This window comes from Hippocampus bargibanti, linkage group LG08 (assembly GCF_051943395.1).
Source record: "Hippocampus bargibanti isolate YZ-2025 linkage group LG08, ASM5194339v1, whole genome shotgun sequence".
Classification (NCBI taxonomy): domain Eukaryota; kingdom Metazoa; phylum Chordata; class Actinopteri; order Syngnathiformes; family Syngnathidae; genus Hippocampus; species Hippocampus bargibanti.
Window position 1 is genome coordinate 3,040,748 of NC_142741.1, and position 23,924 is coordinate 3,064,671.

Sequence of the window (23,924 nt, forward strand, 5' to 3'; positions counted from 1 at the left end):
GATCAATTGTGAACAAAAGTTATGCTTGTCTGATATTAAATAAGAATAATACATTGACGAACAAGAAACTGTAAAAAACAACAACATGGTTCTTATCCTGTGCCTGGAAAGTGTCATTGAGAGTATTGAAAGGCGTATATAAATAAAATGTATCATTGTTATGATTAGTTTGATAGAGCTTCCAGGCGGAAGGTTTCTTACCTTGTCCCTTTCGTTTCCACCCGGACGGCTTTTTCCAAGGGGAAAACTGTCAAATGACAAAATGGTAAACACTAAGGTGAGTCTACATTCGTGTATTATTTTCTCATCATCGATGATCCTGCGAAAACGGCACGATAACCGTTAATATTATTTTCTCTTAAACGTTAACGATTTTACAGAGTGAACACTTTTAGCTCGCATTGTTCGATGATCTGTACAGGCTAAGTCGTTAGCTTCCGGCTAACTGGACCGGCTCGCGTCGAAGACGAGAACAAGATTGAACAAAAGAATAATTCATAGTGAGCAAGGCGGACAAAAATCGTAATTTTAGAAGTGTGTGGTTGTTAAGCGGGTGTTTCTGACAGCTCGCTTCCCGCAGCCGAGCATCCTTGTCAGTGACGTCACCGTAGTCATGTGACTGGGGAAAAGATGCTGACTTTGTCGGAAGACAAAACACGCAAGCGCACAACCAGTCGCTGCTTCCCACCACTGTTGACATCATCACTTGTAAGATCGAAATGATATGCATTATTTTATGGATTTTTATTCAACATTTAATTTCTACGGTTATTCTTGAAAATGTAATATTTAAAGGGCGACCGACATCACTTTTTTGTTTTTTAACTGACAGCAGAAAAACGTTTTATAGCATCTAAAATACCCAAAACACGCAGTCTGATATATTTAGTCAAATGCAAAACACCAATAAAAATGACAAAGTGTCCAAAATCTGCAAAAATTGCGAGTTGGGCATTTTCAGAAAGTCCCACCCCCAGTTCGTGACGTCACGCCAAGACGTCTTGCATTGCTGGAGAATCCAAACAATGGCTTCAGATTCGGAGAATATGCTTTCTTGTTACACATCCAGTTTTGAATATGATTTAAATAGTTCTGAAGAGGAAAGCATACATGTTTGCAATCGATTAAAGAATTATATGTGCCATTTTGAGGCAACATTGGGGGAAAATCTCTCACCCCCCCAAAAAAAGAGGCACAAAATGGCGACCTCCAGTGGCCACCTCCGCTTCCACAGGCTGATAAATTCCTTATATGGAGCTTGGATGCCCTCTTCTGGCGGCTTTTGGGTGCAACACGGTTCTCAGACCAAACATGTACAGCAAAATACATTGACGTGATGGAAGGATGCTACAATGCGTCTTTTTTCTGTCAGGGGGCGGTCCTTTCATGACGTCACGTACGGACTCGTCACCAACTCAAAAACAAGACTTCCTGAATATTCAGAGAGAGTCTTAAAACTTAAAATATAGCTATATGCGGTGGAATCTTACTAAAATACGCTCAGTAAAAGTCATTTGAAGCCATTTTGCAAATTATGGACACGACTTGTCCGGAAACTTCGGTTGTCCTTTAAGAGACAAAGTAATGTTTTTTTTCTTTCAATAAATATGTTTGACATGAAGTGTTGTTTGGTAGATTTATTGTCATGAATACAAACTCTCAACATCTCACACTTTTGCAAATCAGTGATATAACTGTTTTTTTTTTAAAGTCAAATGTAATGTGTGCGTGTGGTTTGACCTAGCATGAGCTAATGGCTTTTTAAATAATTTAATATGAGCAGACAAAGAGCCCGAGCTGAGCTGGAAAATCAATCAGAGCGCAGATTAGAGGGAAGAAGAGCGACAAGTGAACGGATGGAAAGCAGACAGACAGAAAGCGGATCCAAGTTGTGCGACAGTCTCCATGCTGAATTGACTCACATTCAGACGGTGATGAATAATGACGGAGTGTTGGACTTCTTCTTTACTGTTTCTTCTTTTTCCTGATTCAGACCATCTCCATTTAACGCCGTAAGATCTTCTAGCATCCACGCAAAGGCTTCAGCCAGGACTTAATCTCGGATGGCAGGATGAAGGCTCCGTAAGGATCCCGGTCCAGAGGTTGAGATGTTTGTATCTAAGTAGCATCAACTGGGAACGCAAGATGGAGGGCGTGATGCAGCTGGATGTAGTGGGTGACATCAGCCCAGCTCTGGAGGCCACTGAGGACTTTACCGCCCCGGGTGGTCTCACCCCTCCAAAGAACCAAACCTGTGGGCAGTCCAAGAAACTCCAAGAGGCGTCGAGTGCAGCGCTGGCCAAACTGAGCTCCAGCGGCGTTTGGAGCCTTCTGTCCGGTCAGCAGCCTGAGGTGGGCCCGCTCGGGTTAGCCTGGGCCGACGGCCTGAGCGTGGTGGGCTTGCGGCACGGCAAAAGGAGCCGGGCGCGATCCACCAATGACCTGATGGCGCACGGAAAGGACGCCAACGATACCGCCAACGCCGCCTTCAAGAAGGGCCACAACAGGTCCAGATCCGACGTCAACTACCGAACGGCCGATTACACCGACAACGGGCTCCCCTCAGTGGACACCCTGAAGAACACGATCTTAAACCAGCAGATGGAAGGTCTGTGCGCACCCTGATCGCCGCTAGCATGCGCAACCGAAATCTACATAACCTTAGCTTAATCGATGAGAAGGTTTCTTCAGCCGTACTTCTTTGAAGGTGTCGGACGTTTCGCTTCTTATCCAAGAGGCTTCGTCAGCTAACTAAAAATTTTGCTGGTAGTTTTGGCCCTATATATATATATATATATATATATATATATATATATATATATATATATATATATATATATATATATATATATCCCTACTGTCCAGACGTGGCGGTGCCAGACTTTGCTATGATTGGTCCCTCCTCTCAGGTTGGGGGGAGCAGAGGACTACTCCCCGCGGCTACACTGATTACTTCTATTGTCCTGACTGATTACTGATGAAATAAGAGAGTCTAAGGTTTCTTACGCTACATTGAATGTTTATGTTGTCCTAAAACTCAATATTCTGTGAGTTCTGGAATTTGAGTGAAAATGACAAAAACCCTGGCACTGGAGTGGACACATTTTTGCACATTGTCTGGCAGTGAATGAGTTAATTGATCGGTGTGAAATTTAACAGAAACAGGAAGTCGGTCATTTTATGATTATTTTTTTGGGGGGAATTTTACTGAAAAGTTTTCCCCAAATTCCGATCCCCGGGATCACCCTTTTCTAAATGAGGCACCCAAAATATTAGGATTTTTTTTTTTTTAATCGCTTCATATACAGTAAAGTCTCGTTATATCGATATCGGTTATATCGATAGTACTGCTTATTACGATACTACAGTAAAGTCTCGTTATATCAATATCGGTTATATCGATAGTACTGCTTATTACGATACTACAGTAAAGTCTCGTTATATCAATATCGGTTATATCGATAGTACTGCTTATTACGATACTACAGTAAAGTCTCGTTATATCGATATCAGTTATATCAATAGTACTGCTTATTACGATACTACAGTAAAGTCTCGTTATATTGATATCGGTTATATCGATAGTACTGCTTATTACGATACTATTTCTATGAACGCAAGGAGAAAATTTACATTATATCGATAGTCCGGTTATATCGATATTTTTTGCGACTCCCGAGAATATCGATATAACGAGACTTTACTGTATTGATATTTTAGTCATGCTGCCGTCTACTATGGGATGTCTTTGGGTCCCCAGACGAGTCCGTAATGATACAAAATGATGATAACCTTAAATGACGCACACTCTCCAGAGGTCCGAGGGTTTGCGGGATAATAGCCGGTAATCCCGTCGGCAAATGGACTCAAATGAGGCGAGCGCGCAGGAAGCTAATTAAGGCGACACGGGCGGGATTACGCCGTATTAGCATACGCGTGAAAAGCTAGCGGGCCGTTTAAGGTTGAAAAGAGAAAGTGCAACGGTGGGGAGGCGGAGTTAATGGGTTGGGGGGGGGGGGTGCGACGGACGAAACAAAGTGGCGTGTTTGCTTTCCTCGTTAGCAACAGCTGGTTAGCATCAACACAAAAAGCCCGCGGTAACATTCATGAGATCTGTCAGCGATACTTTTTCCATCCGACGAGTTTTCTTTCATTCCGTAGACGTATTCCGTAAAAAAAGATTTAGTCCAAGAATATTAAAGGACAACTGACACCTCCGGACAAGTTGCGTCCATAATTTGTAAAAACTCCTCAAATGACTTCGACTGAGCATATTTTACTAAGATTCCACCGCATATAGTTATATTTGACGTTTTAAGACTCACGCTGAATATTCAGGAAGTCTTGTTTTCGAGTTGGTGACGATTCCTGAAGTGACGTCACTGAGGGAACGCCCCTGATCGAGAAAGCGACATACAATGTATTTTGGGTACTTTGTTTGGTCTGAAAACATTGTGTTGATCCGTGTTGATAGCAAAATTAGAAGGACAACACATAACGCAATGGTGAATCGTTATGTGTTGCACCAAGACTACTATTTATTTGATACTAGTTGACACCAATTCCCAGCAGACAAATCAGCCCATTTCCAATGGAGCTTGGGCGCCATCTTGTGCATTTTCTGGGCACTACATTGGAGTCCTGACGGCCCGAATTAATACGGAAGGACTTCTTTAATGGATTGCAAACATGTATGCTTTCCTCTTCAGAACTATTTGAATCATATTCATAACTGGATGAGTAACAATAAAGCATCGTCTCCAAATCTGAAGCCATTGTTTTGATTCTAGAGCAAGGCAAGACGTCCCGGTGTGATGTCACGAACAAGGGGGCGGGACCTTCTGAAACTTGGCATCTCCGAGGTCATTTTGAAGTAGTTTTGGGACACTTTAACTTATTTTTATTGTTGTTTTGCATTTGACTAATAATATCAGCCTGCGTGTTTTGGGTATTTTAAATGCCATAAAATGTTTTTCTGAAGAAAAAAAAATGGGGTCGGTTGTCCTTTAAGTCAATGTTCCTGATAGCATTCCGAGCTCATTCATCACTCAAGCGCCGTTCCCGTCTAATGGATGGCGGCAGTTTTCCCTCTCAAAGCGCTCGGGCGCGACGGTGGCCAATCAGCTTGTCCGTGCCGTATATTTACAGAGATTTCGTTAACGCGCTGACAAAATGTGTTTTGATAAGATCGATGTGGTCATTTTTCCTTCGTCTGATCGAAACCGAGAAAACAAAGTCTGACACCCGTCACTTGGGGAGGGCGGACGGTAGAAAATGGAATTAGCGGTAGCGGCGGCGGCCATTGTTGTTGTTTTAAATAAACGGAGGCACCTTGTGATTCATTGACATGCCAACTGAAAGACGCAAAGTGTTTAAATTGCAATCGGGGTGAACATGGCGCTAATTGCAGCTTACAAGCGGCATTTTGATTTGAAGGTTTCACCATTTTCGTTTGTGAAAAACGAGCCTTTGTCAACAGTTTCACGGAGGAACCCGAATAAGCCATCCATGAAACTGGAAATCGGCCATTTTGTTTTGGCGCTTTCAAAATAAACAAGGTTGCCGATGTCGCCTTCATGGCGAAAAACAAAATCAACCCCAAACACCAAATTTATCGATAAAATTGAAAATTTGGCTGACTCTAAGATTAGGAAGTTGGCCATTTTACTTTAAAGGACAACCAACATCACTTTTTTGTTTCCTAACTGACATCAGAAAAACGTTTTATAGCATCTAAAATACGATATTTTTATTCAAATGCAAAACACCAATAAAAATGACTTAAAGTGTCCAAAATCTGCAAAAAAATGGAGCTGCGAATTGGGCATTTTCAGAAAGTCCCGCCCCCAGTTCGTGACGTCACACCAAGACGTCTTGCATTGCTGATAAGGCTGATAAATTCCTTATATGGAGCTTAGTCGCCCTCTTCTGGCTTTTTTTGGTGCAACACGAGGTTTTCAGACCAAACAAGTACAGCAAAATGCATTGACGTGATGGAAGGACTGCTACAATGTGTCCTTTTTTTCGGTCAGGGGCGTTCCTTCAGTGACGTCACGTACAGACTCGTCACCAACTCAAAAACAAGACTTCCGGAATACTCAGCGCGAGTCTTGAAACGTAAAATATGGCTATATGCGGTGGAATCTTTATAAAATCCGCTCAGTAGAAGTCATTTGAAGCCATTTAACAAATTATGGACACAACTTGTCCGGAGACATCGGTTGTCCTTTCACTCATTCACTGCCATTCTTGAACTTTTTTTCGGGAATTGAAAATATGACGTGGAGCGCCATTCCCGAATTTGTTCAGGTTTTGCTTTTTCTTTCTGGTGCCGATAAAGCGCTGGTCGGACCCCTGACAATGTATTTTCCCTTCCACAAAGGGTCAGCATTTGTATTTTGTACATCCGCCCCCATTTCAAGCTCAGATAACTCCAGACGCATATAATTTAGGAATTAACAATTTTTCTGATGAAAGAAGAGCGTCTAAGGTTTCTTACGCTAAATGGAATGTTTATGTAGTCCTAAAACTCAATATTTTGTGGGTCTTGGACTAGTTTTTGCACATCGTCTGACAGTTTTTCAAGAGCGTGTATGTGTCGGAAGCCGTGCGTATTTGGGTCAGCAGAATGACACAGTAATAAAAAAAATCGATAATACGAAATATATAATGATAAAAATGACACTGAAAGTTATAAGATTTATAATTGAACTGTAAGTAGTTTGGTATATACAGTAAAGTCTCGTTATATCGATATTCAAGGGAGTCCGAAAAAATATCGATATAACCGGGACTATCGATATATCCGACCCTGTTTGCATGTAATTTTCTCTGTGCGTGCATAGAAATAGTATCGATATAACCGGGACTATCGATATATCCGATATCGATATAACGAGACTTTACTGTAATAGTATTAGATAGAAAATGTTCTTTAAAAACAACAGATTGACATCGTATAGTATTCTGTCATACAAACATTTTGACTGATTTTCGATTTACGACCGTTTGACTTACGACCGTTTTGTCGGCACGGAACCCGGTCGTAACTCGGATTTTACCTGTATTTTGTTCCTTTGCAGCCGAAAAGGGGAGCATCAGTAGCAGCAGCATTAGCATGGTGGCGAAACAGGGTGTGATGGAGTACCGGGAGGCCCCCAGGGGGCGCTGGACCGAGTGCCACGTGGAACTGACGCCCTGCGAGCTTCGCCTTTACACGTTGGACAGCAGCGCCAATCGGCAGCTGGGGACCGCCTACTCGCTGTCGCACTGCCAGGGCGTGGTGGCGCCGGCGCCCTGCCAGCCCGCCGACCCGCGCACCCTGCAGGCCGTTTTCTTCAACAGCACGCGGGTTCAACTGCGGGCGGCTACCCAGTGGGAGGCGGGGGAGTGGCGCCGCCTGGTTTGGGAGAAGGTCCAGGTGACCAGGCCTTCCCGACCCGGCACCCCGCCGCTAAGCCGGCCCACGACCTTGCCCCTGTTTAGCCAGCATTGCCAAGACGTTATCAAAACGGGTCTCCTGCGACAACTCCTGGACCAGAACAACTGGTGCGCCTTCACCTTCGTCCTGAGCAGGACCACCCTGCAGGTGTTCCCCACCGAGGGGCGCGGACCCGTGTCACGCCCTCTTCGCCAGTACACGTTAGCATCCTGCTCGGGTGTCCAGCCGGATCCCGAAGTCTCGGATCGGGGGGAGCGCTTCCAAGCCGCGTTCGCCGCCGACACGCTGCGACTCTGGGCCGAAACTGCCGACAAGGCCATGGAATGGATGGAGGCCCTGAGGGGGGCGGTGGGCTCCCGGGAGGAGTCCGGTTCCACGGTGCTCCTGAAGTCCAAAGAGAGGAGGAAGAAGGTGCAGAAGGCCAAGAGGCAGTCGGTCACCAGCAGCTTTCTTGGACTCCTCACTTGTGTCGCCCAAGAGAAAGGCCTCACCGCTCAGGGCTTCACGTGTGCAGGTCTGAATCCCAAAGTCCACTTCATCGCCCGGTTTTTCTTTTCCATCCATGACGTTCTTCTCCTTTGTTCTTCTTTTGTATCCTCCTCCATCTTCTCCATCTCTTCTTTGTTTTGCTGTTTGGTCTCGTCTGCTTTTGTAAAACAGCAAAACCCTTCACGAAATTGCCATGGTGCTTACAACAGACCTCTTAGGCCGATACCACATAAGCTTAGTCATGCTCATGAGGTGAAACCAGAGCCAGGGATAGAACAATAGAGGTATTTAGAGATGTTTTTCCCTATGTTTGCATATTCGGAAATGGCTTTTTTTCCCCTATATTTAGACATGTTTTTTTCCTATATTTGCATAGTCCGATATGTTTTTTTCCCCTTTGTATTTTTTAATATATCAACACACACGGACATACGCGCACATATTCTTTATCCTCTGCATCGAGAGACTGCTTTTTCCGAATCTAGCAACGCTTACCTTACCAATTTCCCAATTGTGGGACTGTTAAAGGCTTTCTGATTGTGATTTGCCAATTCCACCCAATTCAAGATACTTGTTACTTCCGGGTTTGCATATTTCCCCATTGTGGGATTATTATTATTATAATAATAATAATAATAATAATGATAATAGACAGATTGGATTCAGGGAGTGATCCAATCTTAAAACAGGGTCCTATCAAAGCAGAGGTCTGGCAAGGCCAACTCTGTCCATTAGGGATATAGGGCCAGAGTTAACAGCAAAACTTTAGTTTGCTGACGAAGCTCTTCGGATGAGGAGCAAAACGTCCGACACCTTCAAAGAAGTACAGATGACTACTGAAGAAACCTTTTCCTCGATTAATTAATCTTCCAATTTTTTTTGTGCGCAAATCAGCTGCAGCCAGCAGAGGCGCAGTTCATTGTCACTTAACCAGTTTGCGGTTTACTCTTTCAACCCCTTTCATGTATCCCCTTAGCATATGCTATATTAATTATTTACATACATATACATGTGATTAACATGACTATTTAAATGCAAATTGGTCTTCAATTCATTCGCTGCCATTACCGAATTTATTCGGGAATTGAAAAGCATGACGCGGCGCGCCATTCCCAAATCGTTTGGGTTTTGATTTTTCTTGCTGGGGGTGCCGATAAAGTGCAAGTCAGACCTCTGGCAATGTTTTTTTTTCTTTCCCACAAGGGGGAAGCATTTGCCTTTTTTTTCTCCATGTTAGCGCTTTGTTTCAGCTTCAGCTGTTGTTAAAGCGCTATATAAAGCAATATGTATCTGTTGTAGTTTGTACAGCCGGCCCCATTTCAAGCTCAGTTAACTCCAGAGCTATATAACTTAGGAATTAACTCTTTTTTTTCCGATGAAAGAAGAGAGGCGAAGATTTCTAACGCGACATTGAATGTTTACATAGTACTAAAACTCAATATCCTGTGGGTCTTGCAATTTAAGTGAAAATGACAATAACCCTGGCACTGGAGTGGACACATTTTGAGCACTTTGTGAATGAGTTAATTACTTATACACATATAGATATGATTAATAGCACTATTTAAAGGCAAATTAATCTTTATAATAATAATAATACATTTCATTTGTAAGCACCTTTCAAAACTCTCAAGGTCACTTTACAGTCACAGGATCAGCTTTTCTGTGGGTGAGCAGCGGCAGCCACACTCGCCAGCGTTCACTCAACTCGGAATAATTCAAAAAGATAGAAAGCTAGCTCGCTAGCTAGCCAATAGAATGCTAGATAACTAGGTAATAGATAGCTAGCTAACTAGATAGCTAATATGTTTGCTTAACGTGCGTATGGGTCTTTGTGTTTGTAGAGCAGCACACATCCACGATCGCAGGTTAATAATCGTTAGCTTTTACTTTTATCGTAATGATGATGTTATCTCTCCGTGTTTATTTGCTTCCCATATTACCAACTAGCGCGCAAATGCTACATCGTCATAAAAACAATGATTGCACCGTTGCTTTGCTTTTCATTCTACAAGACACAAACACACCTTTTTTGGGGGGGGGGAGAAGGGGGGTGGGAGGGGTCACCCGTGCATTCTGGACTGTATTGTCAGCGTGAAAGAAACCACATCAAAGCTTTTAAAACACACGCACACTTCGGTAGCGGTCCTCTCAAAGGTGTGCGGGTCCGGACCCGCGGCGGGTAGATGAAAGCCCCGTATCGGCCCTCATGCCGTCTCCCACCGCTGTGCGTTCACCCCTCTACAGGTCAAAGTAAAGCCCCCACACACACACACACACACACACACACACACACACACACACACTCTTCTTTCCGCTACTACCACCACGTGACCCCTCTCTCGCCCCCCCATAGCGAGCCAAAGTACAATCGGTGGACCTTTTGAGCTGCGTTTGAATTCCCATTCATCTTTTGCCGTCGTCGCAATAAAAGATCAGAGAGGAGCGGCGGAAACGGCGACAAGCTTCAAGTGACAATGAGCGTAGGAGTAACGCTCACAAAATGGAGGCGTTTAAAAGGTCTAGCGGCGGATTGTTCACAAAATGGTTGACGTTGGATGTTAAAATGTCTATAGTCGCCATAATGGTACGCTTATTGGATGACGACAATTACTTTTAACTCTCGCATCTTTTTGACGTCTTTTGTAGCACCTCGGAATTCTCAATGGGTTGACGTAATAACCCCCACCCCTCCATTTTGTTCTGCTATCTTTCTAAATGTCTAAGATATACATTTTTGCTTGTAAATTTCATTCAATCTCAGTTATCTAGCTAGCTACCGAGCTATCTATTTGCTGTTTTGAAGCTGTTTTGATCTATTGGCTATCTAGCTATCTGGCTAGCTAACTAGCTATCTATTAGCTATTTGGCTAGCTATCTAATAGCTATCTAATAGCTATCTACTAGCTGTCTAGCTGGCAACTAGCTATCTATTAGCTAGCTGGGTAGCTATCAAATAATAATAATAATAATGATAATAATAATACATTACATTTTAAGCGCCTTTCAAAGCTCTCAAGGACACTTTACAGTCACAGACAAGCATAGGTACTATAATAAATAAAATACAATCACAAATAGAATGCAATAAATAAAATACAATTATAAATAGAAACGAGAGGGAACTTCATAGAAAATGCAATTTTAAAGAGGTGGCTTTTGATAAAATGCAATAGCTATCTGTTGGCTGTCTAGTTAGCTGGCTAGCTATCTACCTAGCTATCTGTCAGCTATCTATTAGCTATCTAGCTAGCTAGCTTTCTGTCTGTTTGAGTTGCTTCCGGGTTGGGTGAATAATTCAAAAAGATAGAAAGCTAGCTAGCTAGCTAGCTAACCAATAGAATGCTAGAAATACATATAAAAGAATGCAATAAATAAAATACAATTATAAATAGAAACGAGAGAGAACTTCACAGAAAATGCAATTTTAAATAGGTGGCTTTTGAGAAATAGCTATCTATTGGCTGTCTAGTTAGCTGGCTAGCTATCTACCTAGCTATCTATCAGCTATCTATTAGCTAGCTAGCTAGCTTTCTGTCTGTTTGAGTTGCTTCCGGGTTGGGTGAATAATTCAAAAAGATAGAAAGCTAGCTAGCTAGCTAGCCAATAGAATGCTAGATAACTAGCTAATAGCTAGCTAGCTAACTAGATAGCTAATATGTTTGCTTAACGTGCGTATGGGTCTTTGTGTTTGTAGAGCAGCACACATCCACGATCGCTGGTTCCTAATCGTTAGCTTTTACTTTTATCGTAATGATGATGTTATCTCTCTGTGTTTGTTTGCTTCCCATATTGCCAACTAGCGCGCAAATGCTACATCGTCATTTATAAATAGAAACGAGAGAGAACTACACAGAAAATGCTATTTTAAATAGGTGGCTTTTGAGAAATAGCTATCTGTTGGCTCTCTGGCTAGCTATCTATCTAATAGCTATATGTTAGCTATCTATTAGCTAGCTAGCTTTCTGTCTGTTTGAATTGCTTCCAGGTTGGGTGAGGGCTGGCGCGTGTGGCTGCCGCTGCTCACCCACAGAGGGACTTATCCTGTGACTGTAAAGTGACTTTGAGAGTTTTGAAAGGCGCTTAGAAATAAAATGGATTATGATTATTTTTAATAAGTAGATCATGCACATGTTCAGGCTCATGCATGATGTCGCCGTCACTTCCCGATGATTATCTCTAAATCTTTTCTTCTTTGCGTCTTATTCACGGCGGCTCTGATGTTTTTGCTTGATAAGATGCACCTGTGTGTGTGTGTGTGTGTGTGTGTGTGTGTGTGTGTGTGTGGGGGGGGTGAAAATGGGACAAAGCTATCAACACAATCACGGGGAAGGATCTATTTATTATAAGTCTTTTGTTGTGACTACAGCTTTTGGCGTAACAGCACGAGACGGCACTTATGACGATGGATGTTGGGAGCTTGGCAGCGTTAGCTTAGTCCAAAGTTTTTTTTTTTCACTTAGTAACATACAATTTTTGAGGGCATGTTCATCTACACACACAAAAAAAGTCAACTCATTAGGCCTGAAAAGGTCTTACTATTTTGATTTGGAATCATACATTTTGGGGTATCATTGCTCATATTTGGTGCCGCTGTGTTTTGACTTGAGAGAAAATTTAGTACCTGAAGCTAGTTTTACTTAGCAACATGGCATTTGATAGTTTTATCTTTCATAGGTTGACCCACAAAAAAATAGAATAGATAAAAAAAAGACAAGGGTAGCCATGTCTGAAAAAGATACAGGAAGTCTGCCATTTTGGTTTAAAAAAAAAAAAAAAGCTATGACAGGGTCAATTTTGCCAATTGCGAGATTAACTAGCCGGGGGATTTTGTCCAATGTCTTCAAATTTTCTCGAGAGATGCTAAATTGGTGCAACGTTAGCATTTTTTGTTAAAGCGCTATATCTATTTGCTAACTGTTTGCTATCTAGCTGGCTATGTAGCTATCTAGTTTGCTATATATTAGCTATCTAGCTATCTATCTATTAAATATCTATTAGCTAGTCCTATCTATTTGAGTTACTTCCGGGTTGAGTGGACGATGGGGTGTGTGGCTGCCGCTGCTCACCCACAGAAAAAAACTGATCCTGTGACTATAAATTGACCATGGGAGTTTTGAAAGGCGCTTATAAATTTTATCCAATGTCTTCTCATTTTCCGGAGAGACGTTAAATTAGTGCAACGCTAGCATTTTTATGTTAAAACGCTATATCTATTGCTATCTACCTGGCTAGATAGCTATGTACCTAGCTATCTATTAGCTATGTGGCTAATAGCTTGCTCTCTATTAGCACTCTATTAGTTAACTCGCTAGCTTTCTATCTATTTGAGTTCCTTCTGGGTTGAATGAACGCTGGCGCGTGTGATTGCCGCCGCTCACCCACAGAAAAACTGATCCTGTGACTGTAAAGTGACCTTAAAGGACAACCGACACCATCTTTTTTGTGTCCTAACTGACATCAGAAAAACGTTTTATAGCATCTAAAATACCCAAAAAACGCAGGCTGATATTTTTTGTCAAATGCAAAACACCAATAAAAATGACTTAGTGTCCCAAAACTGCCACGAAATGAGCTCAGGACTGGGCAGATTCAGGAAGTCCCGCCCCCTTGTTCGTGACGTCACCATTGGTCACACAATGCCTTGCTCCAGAATCAAAACAATGGCTTCAGAGAGTTCAGATTTGGAGAAGATGCTTTCTTGTTACTCATCCAGTTATGAATATGATTCAAATAGTTCTGAAGAGGAAAGCATAAATGTTTGCAATCGTTTAAAGAAGTCCTTCCGTGCCATTTTGAGGTGTCTGGACTCCAATGTAGCGTCCCAGAAAATGCACAAGATGGCGCACAAGGTCTGTTGGAAATGGGCTGATTTGTCCGCTGGGAATTTGTGTCAACTAGTATCAAATAGTAGCCTTGGTGCAACACACAACGATTCACCATCGCTTTATTTATGTAGTTTTCCTTCTAATTTTGCCATCAACATGAAGTTTTCAGACCAAACAAAGTACCCAAAATGCATTGTGGGTCGCTTTCACGGTCAGGGGCGTTCCCTCCGTGACGTCACTTAGGGGACTTCCTGAATATTCAGCGCGAATCTTAAAACGTAAAATATAGCTATATGCTGTGGAATCTTTGTAAAATACGTTCAGTAGTAGTCATTTCAAGTGATTTTACAAATTATGGATTTTACAAATTATGGACACAAGTTGTCCGGAGGCGTCGGTTGTCCTTTAAGAGTTTTGAAAGGTGCTTATAAATGAAATGTATTATTCTTATTACAGTAAAGTCTCGTTATATCGATATTCAAGGGAGTCCGAAAAAATATCGATATAACCGGGACTATCGATATATCCGATATCGATATAACGAGACTTTACTGTATTTTGGTCAGTACGTGCTGACATGTTGACTTCTTCGATGTTATGTGCAGGCTGCCAGCGTCCGGTAGGCGCTACAAAGGGTAAAGCCAAAGTGTGCCACTACAGCGGCTGGTACTACTGCCAAAATTGCCACGAGGACAACACCTTCGTCATCCCTGCTCGCCTGTTGCATAACTGGGACACCAGCAAGCACAAGGTGATGATGCGCCGCTAAAACACAATCGCGCCCCGTGCGAGTTCTCGAACGTGATCTCCTCGCAGGTGTCCAAGCAAGCAAAGGAGTTTTTGGAATTTGTGTACGAGGAACCCCTGCTGGATGTCCAGCAGTTGAACGGGGGTCTCTACGAGCACTGCGAGCCGCTCAGCGCCGTCCTGCGCCTTCGCCAACAGCTGCAGTCGCTACGCGCCTACCTCTTCAGTTGCCGCGCCACCGTCGCGGAGGATCTGCGGCGAAGGTACGGAAACGCCGGGAAAAGTGGTTGGAGGGGGGGGACGATGGGGCCCACCCGTAATATGAGGACCACCTGACGCAGGCACGTCTGTGTTTATATGTGTGAGTTCCATAGTTTTGGCATACTTCCAAACACAGCGCAAATTAATGACGGTCGTGGTGGTAAAACATTTGCAGACGCATCACTCTTGTGCCCCTCCCCCCGAAGACCCCAAGTCGCATAAAACACACTACAGGTCATCCTAAGTCCATGTTACTTTTCAATGCAAGCTGTTACGAACCTATGAAGTTGCAATGTTTGAAAAATTAAAACAAAATTATCCTGATGTTTGTTTTTTACGTTTTTCATTACAGTAAAGTCTCGTTATATCGATATCGGATATATCGATAGTCCCGGTTATATCGATACTATTTCTATGCACGCACGGAGAAAATTACATGCAAACAGGGTTGGATATATCGATAGTCCCGGTTATATCGATATTTTTTCGGACTCCCTTGAATATCGATATAACGAGACTTTACTGTATTTTTATTGCAATACAGTGAGACCTCAACTTACAAACACCTCATCTTACAAACTTTTTGTCTTACAAACGTCAAATTTATGAAAATTAAACCTTATAATAAGCACTATTTTCATAATACACACCCACCACGGCTGGCGGAGTGATCTTCGGCGGAAACACACGACCGAACAGCACCAGAGGTTAAGTTACCAACAGTCCTTATGGAAGGTGACTTTCCTTCCATAAGCCATCAACGACCATCAAAAAGGTAAATAAAACTATTTTACAGCACAGTTTATTTCTTTAATTACAGTCCTCATGTAATACGCCTCTCTTTCCAAACAGCAATTCCCTTTGACGCCATTCCATCAAGCCATCAATGACCATCACAAATGTAAATAAAGTGACTTTGATACAATGCAGTATATTTCTTTCATTACAATACAATAGCACATTTATTATACATAGAATAAGGTATGTTGTGTGTAGTTTTAAGGCTTATTTAGTTGAAAAGTATATTTTATGGAAACCCGGGAACGGATTATTCCTATTTTAATGGTTTCCTATGGGAATTTTTTTTTGAGATACACCCTTTTCGCCTTACACAATCTGTCTGGGAACCAATTACGTTCGTAATTTGAGGTCTCACTGTATTTCAATGTGTATATTTGACCTGATCCAAATTTCTTCCTTTTCCAGTAAATTCCCGACAAACTTGCTTACATGTTTGCAAATGTCTATACACGCTCACGCGCATGTGACGTTTAAAGGACAACCGACACCTCCGGACAAGTTGCGTCCATAATTTGTAAAATCACTTCAAATGACTTCTACTGAGCGCATTTCACAAAGATTCCACCGCATTTAGCGATATTTTACCTTTTAAGACTCGCGTGTGACGTCACGGAGGGAACGCCCCTGACCGTGAAAGCGACACACAATGCATTTTGGGTACTTTTTTTCATCTGAAAACACTGTGTTGATCGTGAAATTAGAAGGAAAAGTACATAAATAACGCGATGGTGAATCGTTGTGTGTCGCAGCCAATTACGTTAACACGCATCACAAATCAGTCCATCTCCAACAGAGCTTGGGCGCCATCTTGTGCATTTTACGGAAGGACTCGTTTAATCGATTGCAAACATCCATGCTTTCCTCTTCAGAACTATTTGAATCATATTCATAACTGGATGAGTAACAAGAAAGCATCTTTTCCGAATCTGAACTCTCTGAAGCTATTGTTTTGATTCTGGAGCAAGGCAGTTTGTGAAGGAGTATCCTGGCGTGACATCACGAACAAGGGGGCGGGACTTTCTGAATCTCCCCAGTTTCAAGCTCATTTTGTGGCAGTTTTAGGACACTTACGTCATTTTCATTGGTGTTTTGCATTTGACAAAAAAATATCAGCCTGTGTGTTTTGGGTATTTTAGATGCTATCAAACGTTTTTCTGATGTCAGTTAGGAAACAAAAAAAATGGTGTCGGTTGTCCTTTAAAAATTACCACGGCAATATATGACTCACCGCCACTTGTTATTTTTCTTCCTTTTCTCCAAAGGATTTTCCCTCGAGAGTATTTGCTGCAGCACATTCATCTTTACTCCATCTCTGACCTGCAGCAGGTACACACAAACAAACAAACACACAAATGTTGGATTTTCTGTTCGCTGTATATTTAGCCCAAAATATTGTATCGTACAGAAAATCACAAAATCATTTATGACATAGTTCTGAATAGACTGAATAGAATAACATATATTTTCACATTAACTCATTCACTGCCAGACAATGTGCAAAAATGTGTCCACTCCAGTGCCAGGGTTTTTGTCACTTTCACTCCAATTGCAGGACCCAGAAAATATATCATTTTAGGACTACATAAACGTTCAATGCAGCATAAAAATATTGACTGTCTTCTTTCATCAGAAAAAAATGAATTAATTCCTAAGTTACATGAGTCTGGAGTTATTTGAGTTTGAAATGAGGGCAGATGTACAAAACACAAGACAATACAATACATTCTTATTGGTTTATATAGCGCTTTAACAACAGCTGAAGCTGCAACAAAGCGCTTAAGTGGACAAAAGGCAAACGCTGCTTCCTCGTGGGAGGGAAAAACTTTGCCAGAGGTCTGACCAGCGCTTTATCGGCACCCCCAAAAGAAAAACCAAAATCCCTCCCAAAAAAATTAAGGAATGGAGCTCCACATCATGCTTTTCAATTCCCAAATAAATTTGAGAATGGTAGTGAATGAGTTAAAAACACTATTCAATCACACCCTAACCCAAAAAAAAAAAAAACACATACAGTGATACCTCGGTTTTCGACCATAATCCGTATCAGAAACCTGTTCGAAAACAGATTTGTTCAAAAACCGAAACAGCACTTTCCATTAAAATCAATGTAAAAAATCTTAATCCGTTCAAAGTCTAGACAACAACTTTTTAACTATTTCATCGCACAAACCAGATCAAAACTTAATAATAGAGCAGCTCATGTGTAAAATTCTATAACAACAAACTTTTATTTTCACCAATTTTCTTTCTGCCACGGGGCGTTTTGGCACTTATCCCAGCTGTCTTTGGGCAAACACAGGGCACACTAACTTTTCAAACCATCCTCTGCTTGCTTTAAAATCATACTATTCAGGAGATCTTCATCAAATATGTCAGCATTTTTGCAAAAATAAAACAACAACAATATTAATGCGTCGGTCAAAATGAGAAAGACGTGACGTATAAGGAAGTGACGTATAAGGAAGCGAAGGGTCGTCGAGTGATGCATTCAGATGCACTCAGTTTGGTTGAGAACCAAATTTCGGTTGTCTACCGGGGCATAAAAAAGATGACATTTTTGGTTGAAAACCGAATGGGATGAGAACCGAGACGTTCGAAAACCGAGGTTTGACTGTAATTGGGTTATAAAATTGCAGTGTTCCAATACTTTTGCTCATACATATGTTCTATAAAAGTTTTCTTTGCGGGGTTATCGGTGGACACAGTTGAGCAACTTTTCAGGCTTGTGTGTGTTGTACAAATGAGGCCAACATGGTGGCAATGGAGTGGAGGTAAATTGGGGGGTCGGGGGGGCAAGCAAGGGAGGGTTTGAGGAAAAGGGTCCACAAATGAGTGAAAAGTTCTTTTGTCGGTGATTATGTTGCACCCTGCCCCTCTTCTTTTTTGATGGCTCCCTCTCTCGCTCGCTCGCCCCGCTCTCACGGTGAAAGAGCGGACCCCCACTCTCCCCCCCCGACCCTGCTCCTCACACTCACCCCCTCTGGACCCCCTCTCACCTCCTCCACTCCCACACTGTGTCGCTGCGCTCTGCTAATTGCTCACATTGAGAAGCAACAGGCGGGAAAACAAAGCGTGACATGGCTGCATTCAGCCTCACACACAACCATAAGCACACACACACACACACCTGTTAGCGTGTTAGCATGTTAGCACAGGATTTATAATCATAATCCATTTCATTTCTAAGCACCTTTCAAAACTCTCAAGGCCACTTTACAGTCACAAAATCAGTTTATCTGTTATCTGTTGTTCAAATGACTTCTACTGAGCGTATTTAACAAAGATTCCACCGCATATAGCTATATTTTAAGACTCGCGCTGAATATTCCGGAAGTCTTGTTTTTGAGTTGGTGACGATTCCTGACGTGACGTCACTAAAGGAACGTCCCTGACCGAAAAAGGGACACATTGTAGCAGTCCTTCCATCACGTCAATGCATTTTACTGTGCTTGTTTGGTCTGAAAACGTCATGTTGCACCAAAAAGAGGCAGAAGAGGGCGACAAAGCTCCATGTAAGGAATTTATCAGCCTGTGGAAACGGGCTGATTAATTCCTCACAGGAGCTTGGTTGCCATTTTCTGCCTCTTTTTTGGTGATACGTTTCCCCTCAATGTTGCCTCAAAATGGCACGGAATAAATTCCTTAATCGATTGCAAACATGTATGCTTTCTTCTTCAGAACTATTTGAATCATATTCATAACTGGATGAGTAACAAGAAAGCATATTCTCCCAATCTGAAGCCATTGTTTTGATTCTCCAGCAATGCAAGATGTCTTGGCAGTGATCGTCACGAACTGATGGCGGGACTTTCTGAAAATGGCCAATTCGCAGCTCAATTTTTTTGCAGATTTTGAACACTATGTCATTTTTATTGGTATTTTGCATTTGAATAAAAATATCATACTGCATGTTTTGGGTATTTTAGATGCGTTAAAACGTTTTTTTTCTGTTGTCAGTTAGGAAACAAAAAAGTGATGTCGGTTGTCCTTTAAAGATTATTGCCGCAGTGTGTTAGCGTCGGGCCTCGTCTTCCTCCCTGGCTTTGCTAGCGCTCCAATTAGTGGAGGGGAGGGGGTGTTCATTAGGGAGCCTGTCAACATCCATCACGACGACCATTCGTCAGTGGGAATGGCAAGTGGGGGCGCCGGAGGGGGGGGGGGGGGGGCACAAGAGGGGTGCTTAACGGCGTCACCAGCCCAAACATTCATCATCCTCTTCATCAAATTAGGAATGCTTTGCATGCGACAACAGACACGCACAGAAACATATTGAATGCATGTGCGTGTGGTCCATTTGCATGGTGGGGGTTGCAATTGTCAGGTGCTTTTATGCACACGCACGTTAGCAAAAATATACACGAAAACAACAACAAAAATGCAGCGTTTTACGTCAACAAATGGTCGCACTAGTTTGGGAACGGCAAAACATCAATAAAAATGATTTAAAGTGTCCCAAAACTGCCAGAAATGAGCTCGAAACTGGGGAGATTCAGAAAGTCCCGCCCCCTTGTTTGTGACATCACGTCAGGATACTCCTTGACAAACTGCCTTGCTCCAGAATCCAAACAATGGCTTCAGAGAGTTCAGATTCGGAAAAGATGCTTTCTTGTTACTCATCCAGTTATGAATATGATTGAAATAGTTCCGAAGAGGAAAGCATAAATGTTTGCAATCAATTAAAGAAGTCCTTCAGTATCAATTCGAGCCGTCAGGACTCCAATCTAGCGTTCTAGAAAATACACAAGATAGCGTACAAGCTGCGTTGGAAATGGGCTAATTCATCCGCTGGGAATTTGTGTAAACTTACACCTTCTTTATTTATGCGTGTTACCGCAATTGGCTGCGACACACAACGATTCACCATTGTGTTATTTATGTAGTTTTCCTTCTAATTTCGCCATCAACATGGTGTTTTCAGACGAAAAAAAGTACCCAGAATGCATTGTGTGTCACTTTCACGGTCAGGGGCGTTCCCTCCGTGACGTCACTTAGGGCATCGTCATCAACTCGAAAACAAGACTTCCGGAATATTCAGTGTGAGTCTTAAAACGTAAAATATAGCTATATGCGGTGGAATCTTTGTAAAATACGCTCAGTAGAAGTCATTTGAAGTGGTTTTACAAATTATGGACGCAACTTGTCCGGAGTTGTCGTACAAAAAGTATAAATAAGAAAAAATTGTGTGCGTCTCATACTCTGGTTTCCCCGCCCCCCCAACAGGTGATTGATGGACACTTGGCTCCCTTCCTCTCCAAAGTCATCAAGTTTGCCAGCGCTCACGTTCTAGGTTGCACTTTATGCCGACAGAAAGGTTTCATCTGCGAACTGTGCCACAGCGGACACGTCATCTACCCTTTCCAGGACAACGCCACCAGGAGGTCGCTCTTTGTATTACAACTCATTCCGACATTCCTCAACGACACACCGCGTAAAAAGAATCCACAAAGCCTGAAAAATAATTCTACCGGCGTGTCTTATATATTCCCGTCAGGTGCTCGGGATGTGGCGCGGTATTCCATGCTGAATGTCGCCAGAAATGTCAACCGTGTCCTCGCTGTGTCCGACGCGAGCTCCACTACACCAAACGCCCGTCGTCTTTCTGGTCTCCCGACGGTGACGACCACCATTTGCCCTACCAGGACACCTGAGATACTCCCACAAAATGGCGGATACAAGATGGCGGATACAAGATGGCGGATACAAGCGTCGTCGGTCCGAGCCGAGCTCAATTGAAAGACGCTTTGAGGAGCGTAAACGTTGCACAAGGATTACTTTATACGGGTTCACAAAATGGCCGCCGCATCGTCAAAATGATCACAGTTATGTTGTGGAAGGAACATATCGTGGATGTTTGTTAGAAATCATTTTTAATCGCTAAACAGGGCCCCCCTAAGTTAAGTTTGCATTCACTATCGACAAATGTATCACTAGGGTGGCGCTAACTGGTATTTACAACGCATTAGTGATGACCCGATTACTGCAACAACGAGCCATATGTTACAATTTCATGTTTACACGTCAAACATACGGCAACAAGCCTTTTTTTGACATTATGTTAAACCATTTATTGTCCACAGCTACTGCGTCAAGCAAGATACTACTTATAGTGCTAACAAAAACAGAAAATGACGAGCTAGCTTAATGGTTGTTCACAACAAAACAAAACTACTAGAGTGCTTAAGATGTTAGCTTGAAAGCCTTTTTTTTTATTTTAGGCAAAACATTAAATTGTCAAACATAAATAGCCCTGGAAAAACTTGAACTTGTAATTGTCAGGAAAATGATGAGGAGCTAGTTTACCGTTTGTACGCAACATCAAAATAAAACAACAAACGCGTGTAAGCTAGTAGCGGTATAGCGTTTTTTTTTTTTATAGCTTATTTCGGTCCTAATGTGAATGTTTTTAAATTGAATAATTAAAGGGAAAAAAAAATGCTGGTTCGTTCTATGAAAATGAAACTGATTATTTCACAATTTGAGTATGCTAACATTTGTGGAATCTGAATTTGTAGCGCTATGAGCCGTTAGCGTCTACCACTTTGAGCGAAAAGGTGACGGCACCATTTTGTTTTTGTGAATAAATGACATTGTTACCCGTCATCAATGTTAACATATTTAACATTATGTCAACATTTGAGCCATAAAAAAAAAATATTTTTATTTGCGTTTCAATTCAGGGATTAAGTAAATTGTATTTAATTTGTCATTATTTAATTATTTTTGGAAACGGACTGATGACGACTATTTTTGTTTGCCATATTGTTTATTTATTTTTCCATCAAATGTGTTCTCTGAAGTATTATATGGAGCACTTTATTTTGAAATGTCGATGTTTGTTTTTGCTTCTTTCATTTTCGTAAACCGGCCAATAAAATGTCTTTCGAGGGAATTTTGTTGTTGTAGTCTTTGCAATGTTCAGGTTCTACTCGTACTTTTCACTTCACGAGAAAAGTCAAAGGACAACCGACGTCACTTTTTTGTTTCTTAACTGACATCAGAAAAACGTTTTATAGCATCTAAAATACCCAAAACATGCAGGCTGATATTTTTAGTCAAATGCAAAACACCGATAAAAATGACTTAAAGTGTCCAAAATCTGCAAAAAAATTGAGCTGCAAATTGGGCATTTTCAGAAAGTCCCACCCCCGGTTCGTGACATCACGCCAAGACGTCTTGCATTGCCAGTTATGAATATGATTCAAATAGTTCTGAAGAGGAAAGCATACATGTTTGCAATCGAGGCAATTTTGAGGCAACATTGGGGGGAAATCTCTCACCCAAAAAAAGAGGCACAAAATGGCGACCACCTGTGGCCACCACCGTTTCCACAGGCAGATAAATTCCTTATATGGCGCTTGGACGCCCTCTTCTGGCGGATTTTGGGTGCAACACGAGGTCCCCAGACCAAACAAGTACAGCAAAATACATTGACGTGATGGAAGGACCGCTACAATGCGTCTTTTTTTCGGTCAGGGGCGTTCCTTCGGTGACGTCACATATGGACTCGTCACCGACTCAAAAACAAGACTTCCTGAATATTCAGCGCGAGTTTTAAAACGTACAATATAGCTATATGCGGTGGAATCTTTGTAAAATACGCTCAGTAGAAGTCATTTGAAGCCATTTTACAAATTACGGACACAACTTGTCCGGAGACGTCGGTTGTCTTTTAAACACAGTCGTTGTCCGCGTCCTACAGCATCGAGAAAGAGTGGACATGACAAAAAGCTAGCACGTCACTTAGCACATCAGGTCAGCTAGCCTTGCCGAGGGGGGACTCTCGTCCAACGGCGGCGGAGCTTCGCCGCTTTAATTGTCTCGGCCAATTAGGGCTGACGAGCCGGACCACAAAGCGGCAAATGTAGCCAGCGCAGCACCGCCTTTGTCCCGCTCCACTGGCCCGCGGACCCTTGCCGCTCATTTAGAGACAGGGAGCAAGAGAAAGACCCCCACATGCCATCGCAAATCAAAACAAAAGACATGTTAAGAAGGGGGGGGGGGGGCGGTCACAAAAGAGGGGGGGGGGGGGGGGGGGGCACAAACGCAATGTGTGTGGGTTTGCGTGTACATTCATGAGTGTGACATTGTGTGTGTTCATGTACTGTATATAGGTGTGTATTTAGGACTCAATGTTTGTGGGTTTGCTTGCGACTTCCATAGGTTTTCTCCGGGTACTCCGGTTTCCTCACATATTCCAAAAACATGCATGGCAGGTTCATTGATCACTCCAAATTGTCCCTAGGTGTGATTTTGGAATGTGAATTTGTGTGTGTGCACTTCCCCATGCAACCGGTTTAGCGTGTTTATTAATCATTAAAAGTTCCACCAATAATTTTCCGCTAGATAAATTTGAGGTA

General features: G+C 42.3%; 1 protein-coding gene across 2 annotated transcripts; it reads left to right on the forward strand.

Moving 5' to 3' along the window:
* Positions 1-229: 229 nt before the first annotated feature.
* On the forward strand, positions 230-22,456 carry plekhm3 (pleckstrin homology domain containing M3). Of its 2 annotated transcripts, none has more exons than XR_016115849.1 (8): positions 230-277; positions 1,994-2,608; positions 7,083-7,955; positions 14,364-14,509; positions 14,575-15,541; positions 15,619-15,667; positions 16,830-16,893; positions 20,788-20,862. XR_016115849.1 is itself a non-coding variant. In XM_089003197.1 (8 exons), the coding sequence occupies exons 2-8, from the start codon at positions 2,146-2,148 to the stop codon at positions 21,213-21,215; spliced, it is 2,055 nt and encodes a 684-aa protein (XP_088859323.1). In that variant the 5' UTR covers positions 230-277; positions 1,994-2,145; the 3' UTR covers positions 21,216-22,456. The 2 variants fall into 2 exon arrangements, 1 of the variants encoding a protein (XP_088859323.1); XM_089003197.1 differs by lacking the exon at positions 15,619-15,667 and adding an exon at positions 21,059-22,456 and having other exon boundaries at positions 14,575-14,768; positions 20,788-20,945.
* Positions 22,457-23,924: the final 1,468 nt, after the last annotated feature.

Coding starts and splice junctions, on each gene's coding strand:
- plekhm3 (XM_089003197.1), top strand. CDS start 2,146: ATGGAGGGCGTGATGCAGCTGGATGTAGTGGGTGACATCAGCCCAGCT. Junction 7,956..14,363: donor TCAGGGCTTCACGTGTGCAG/GTCTGAATCCCA, acceptor TGTTATGTGCAG/GCTGCCAGCGTCCGGTAGGC. Junction 20,946..21,058: donor CAGGACAACGCCACCAGGAG/GTCGCTCTTTGT, acceptor TATTCCCGTCAG/GTGCTCGGGATGTGGCGCGG.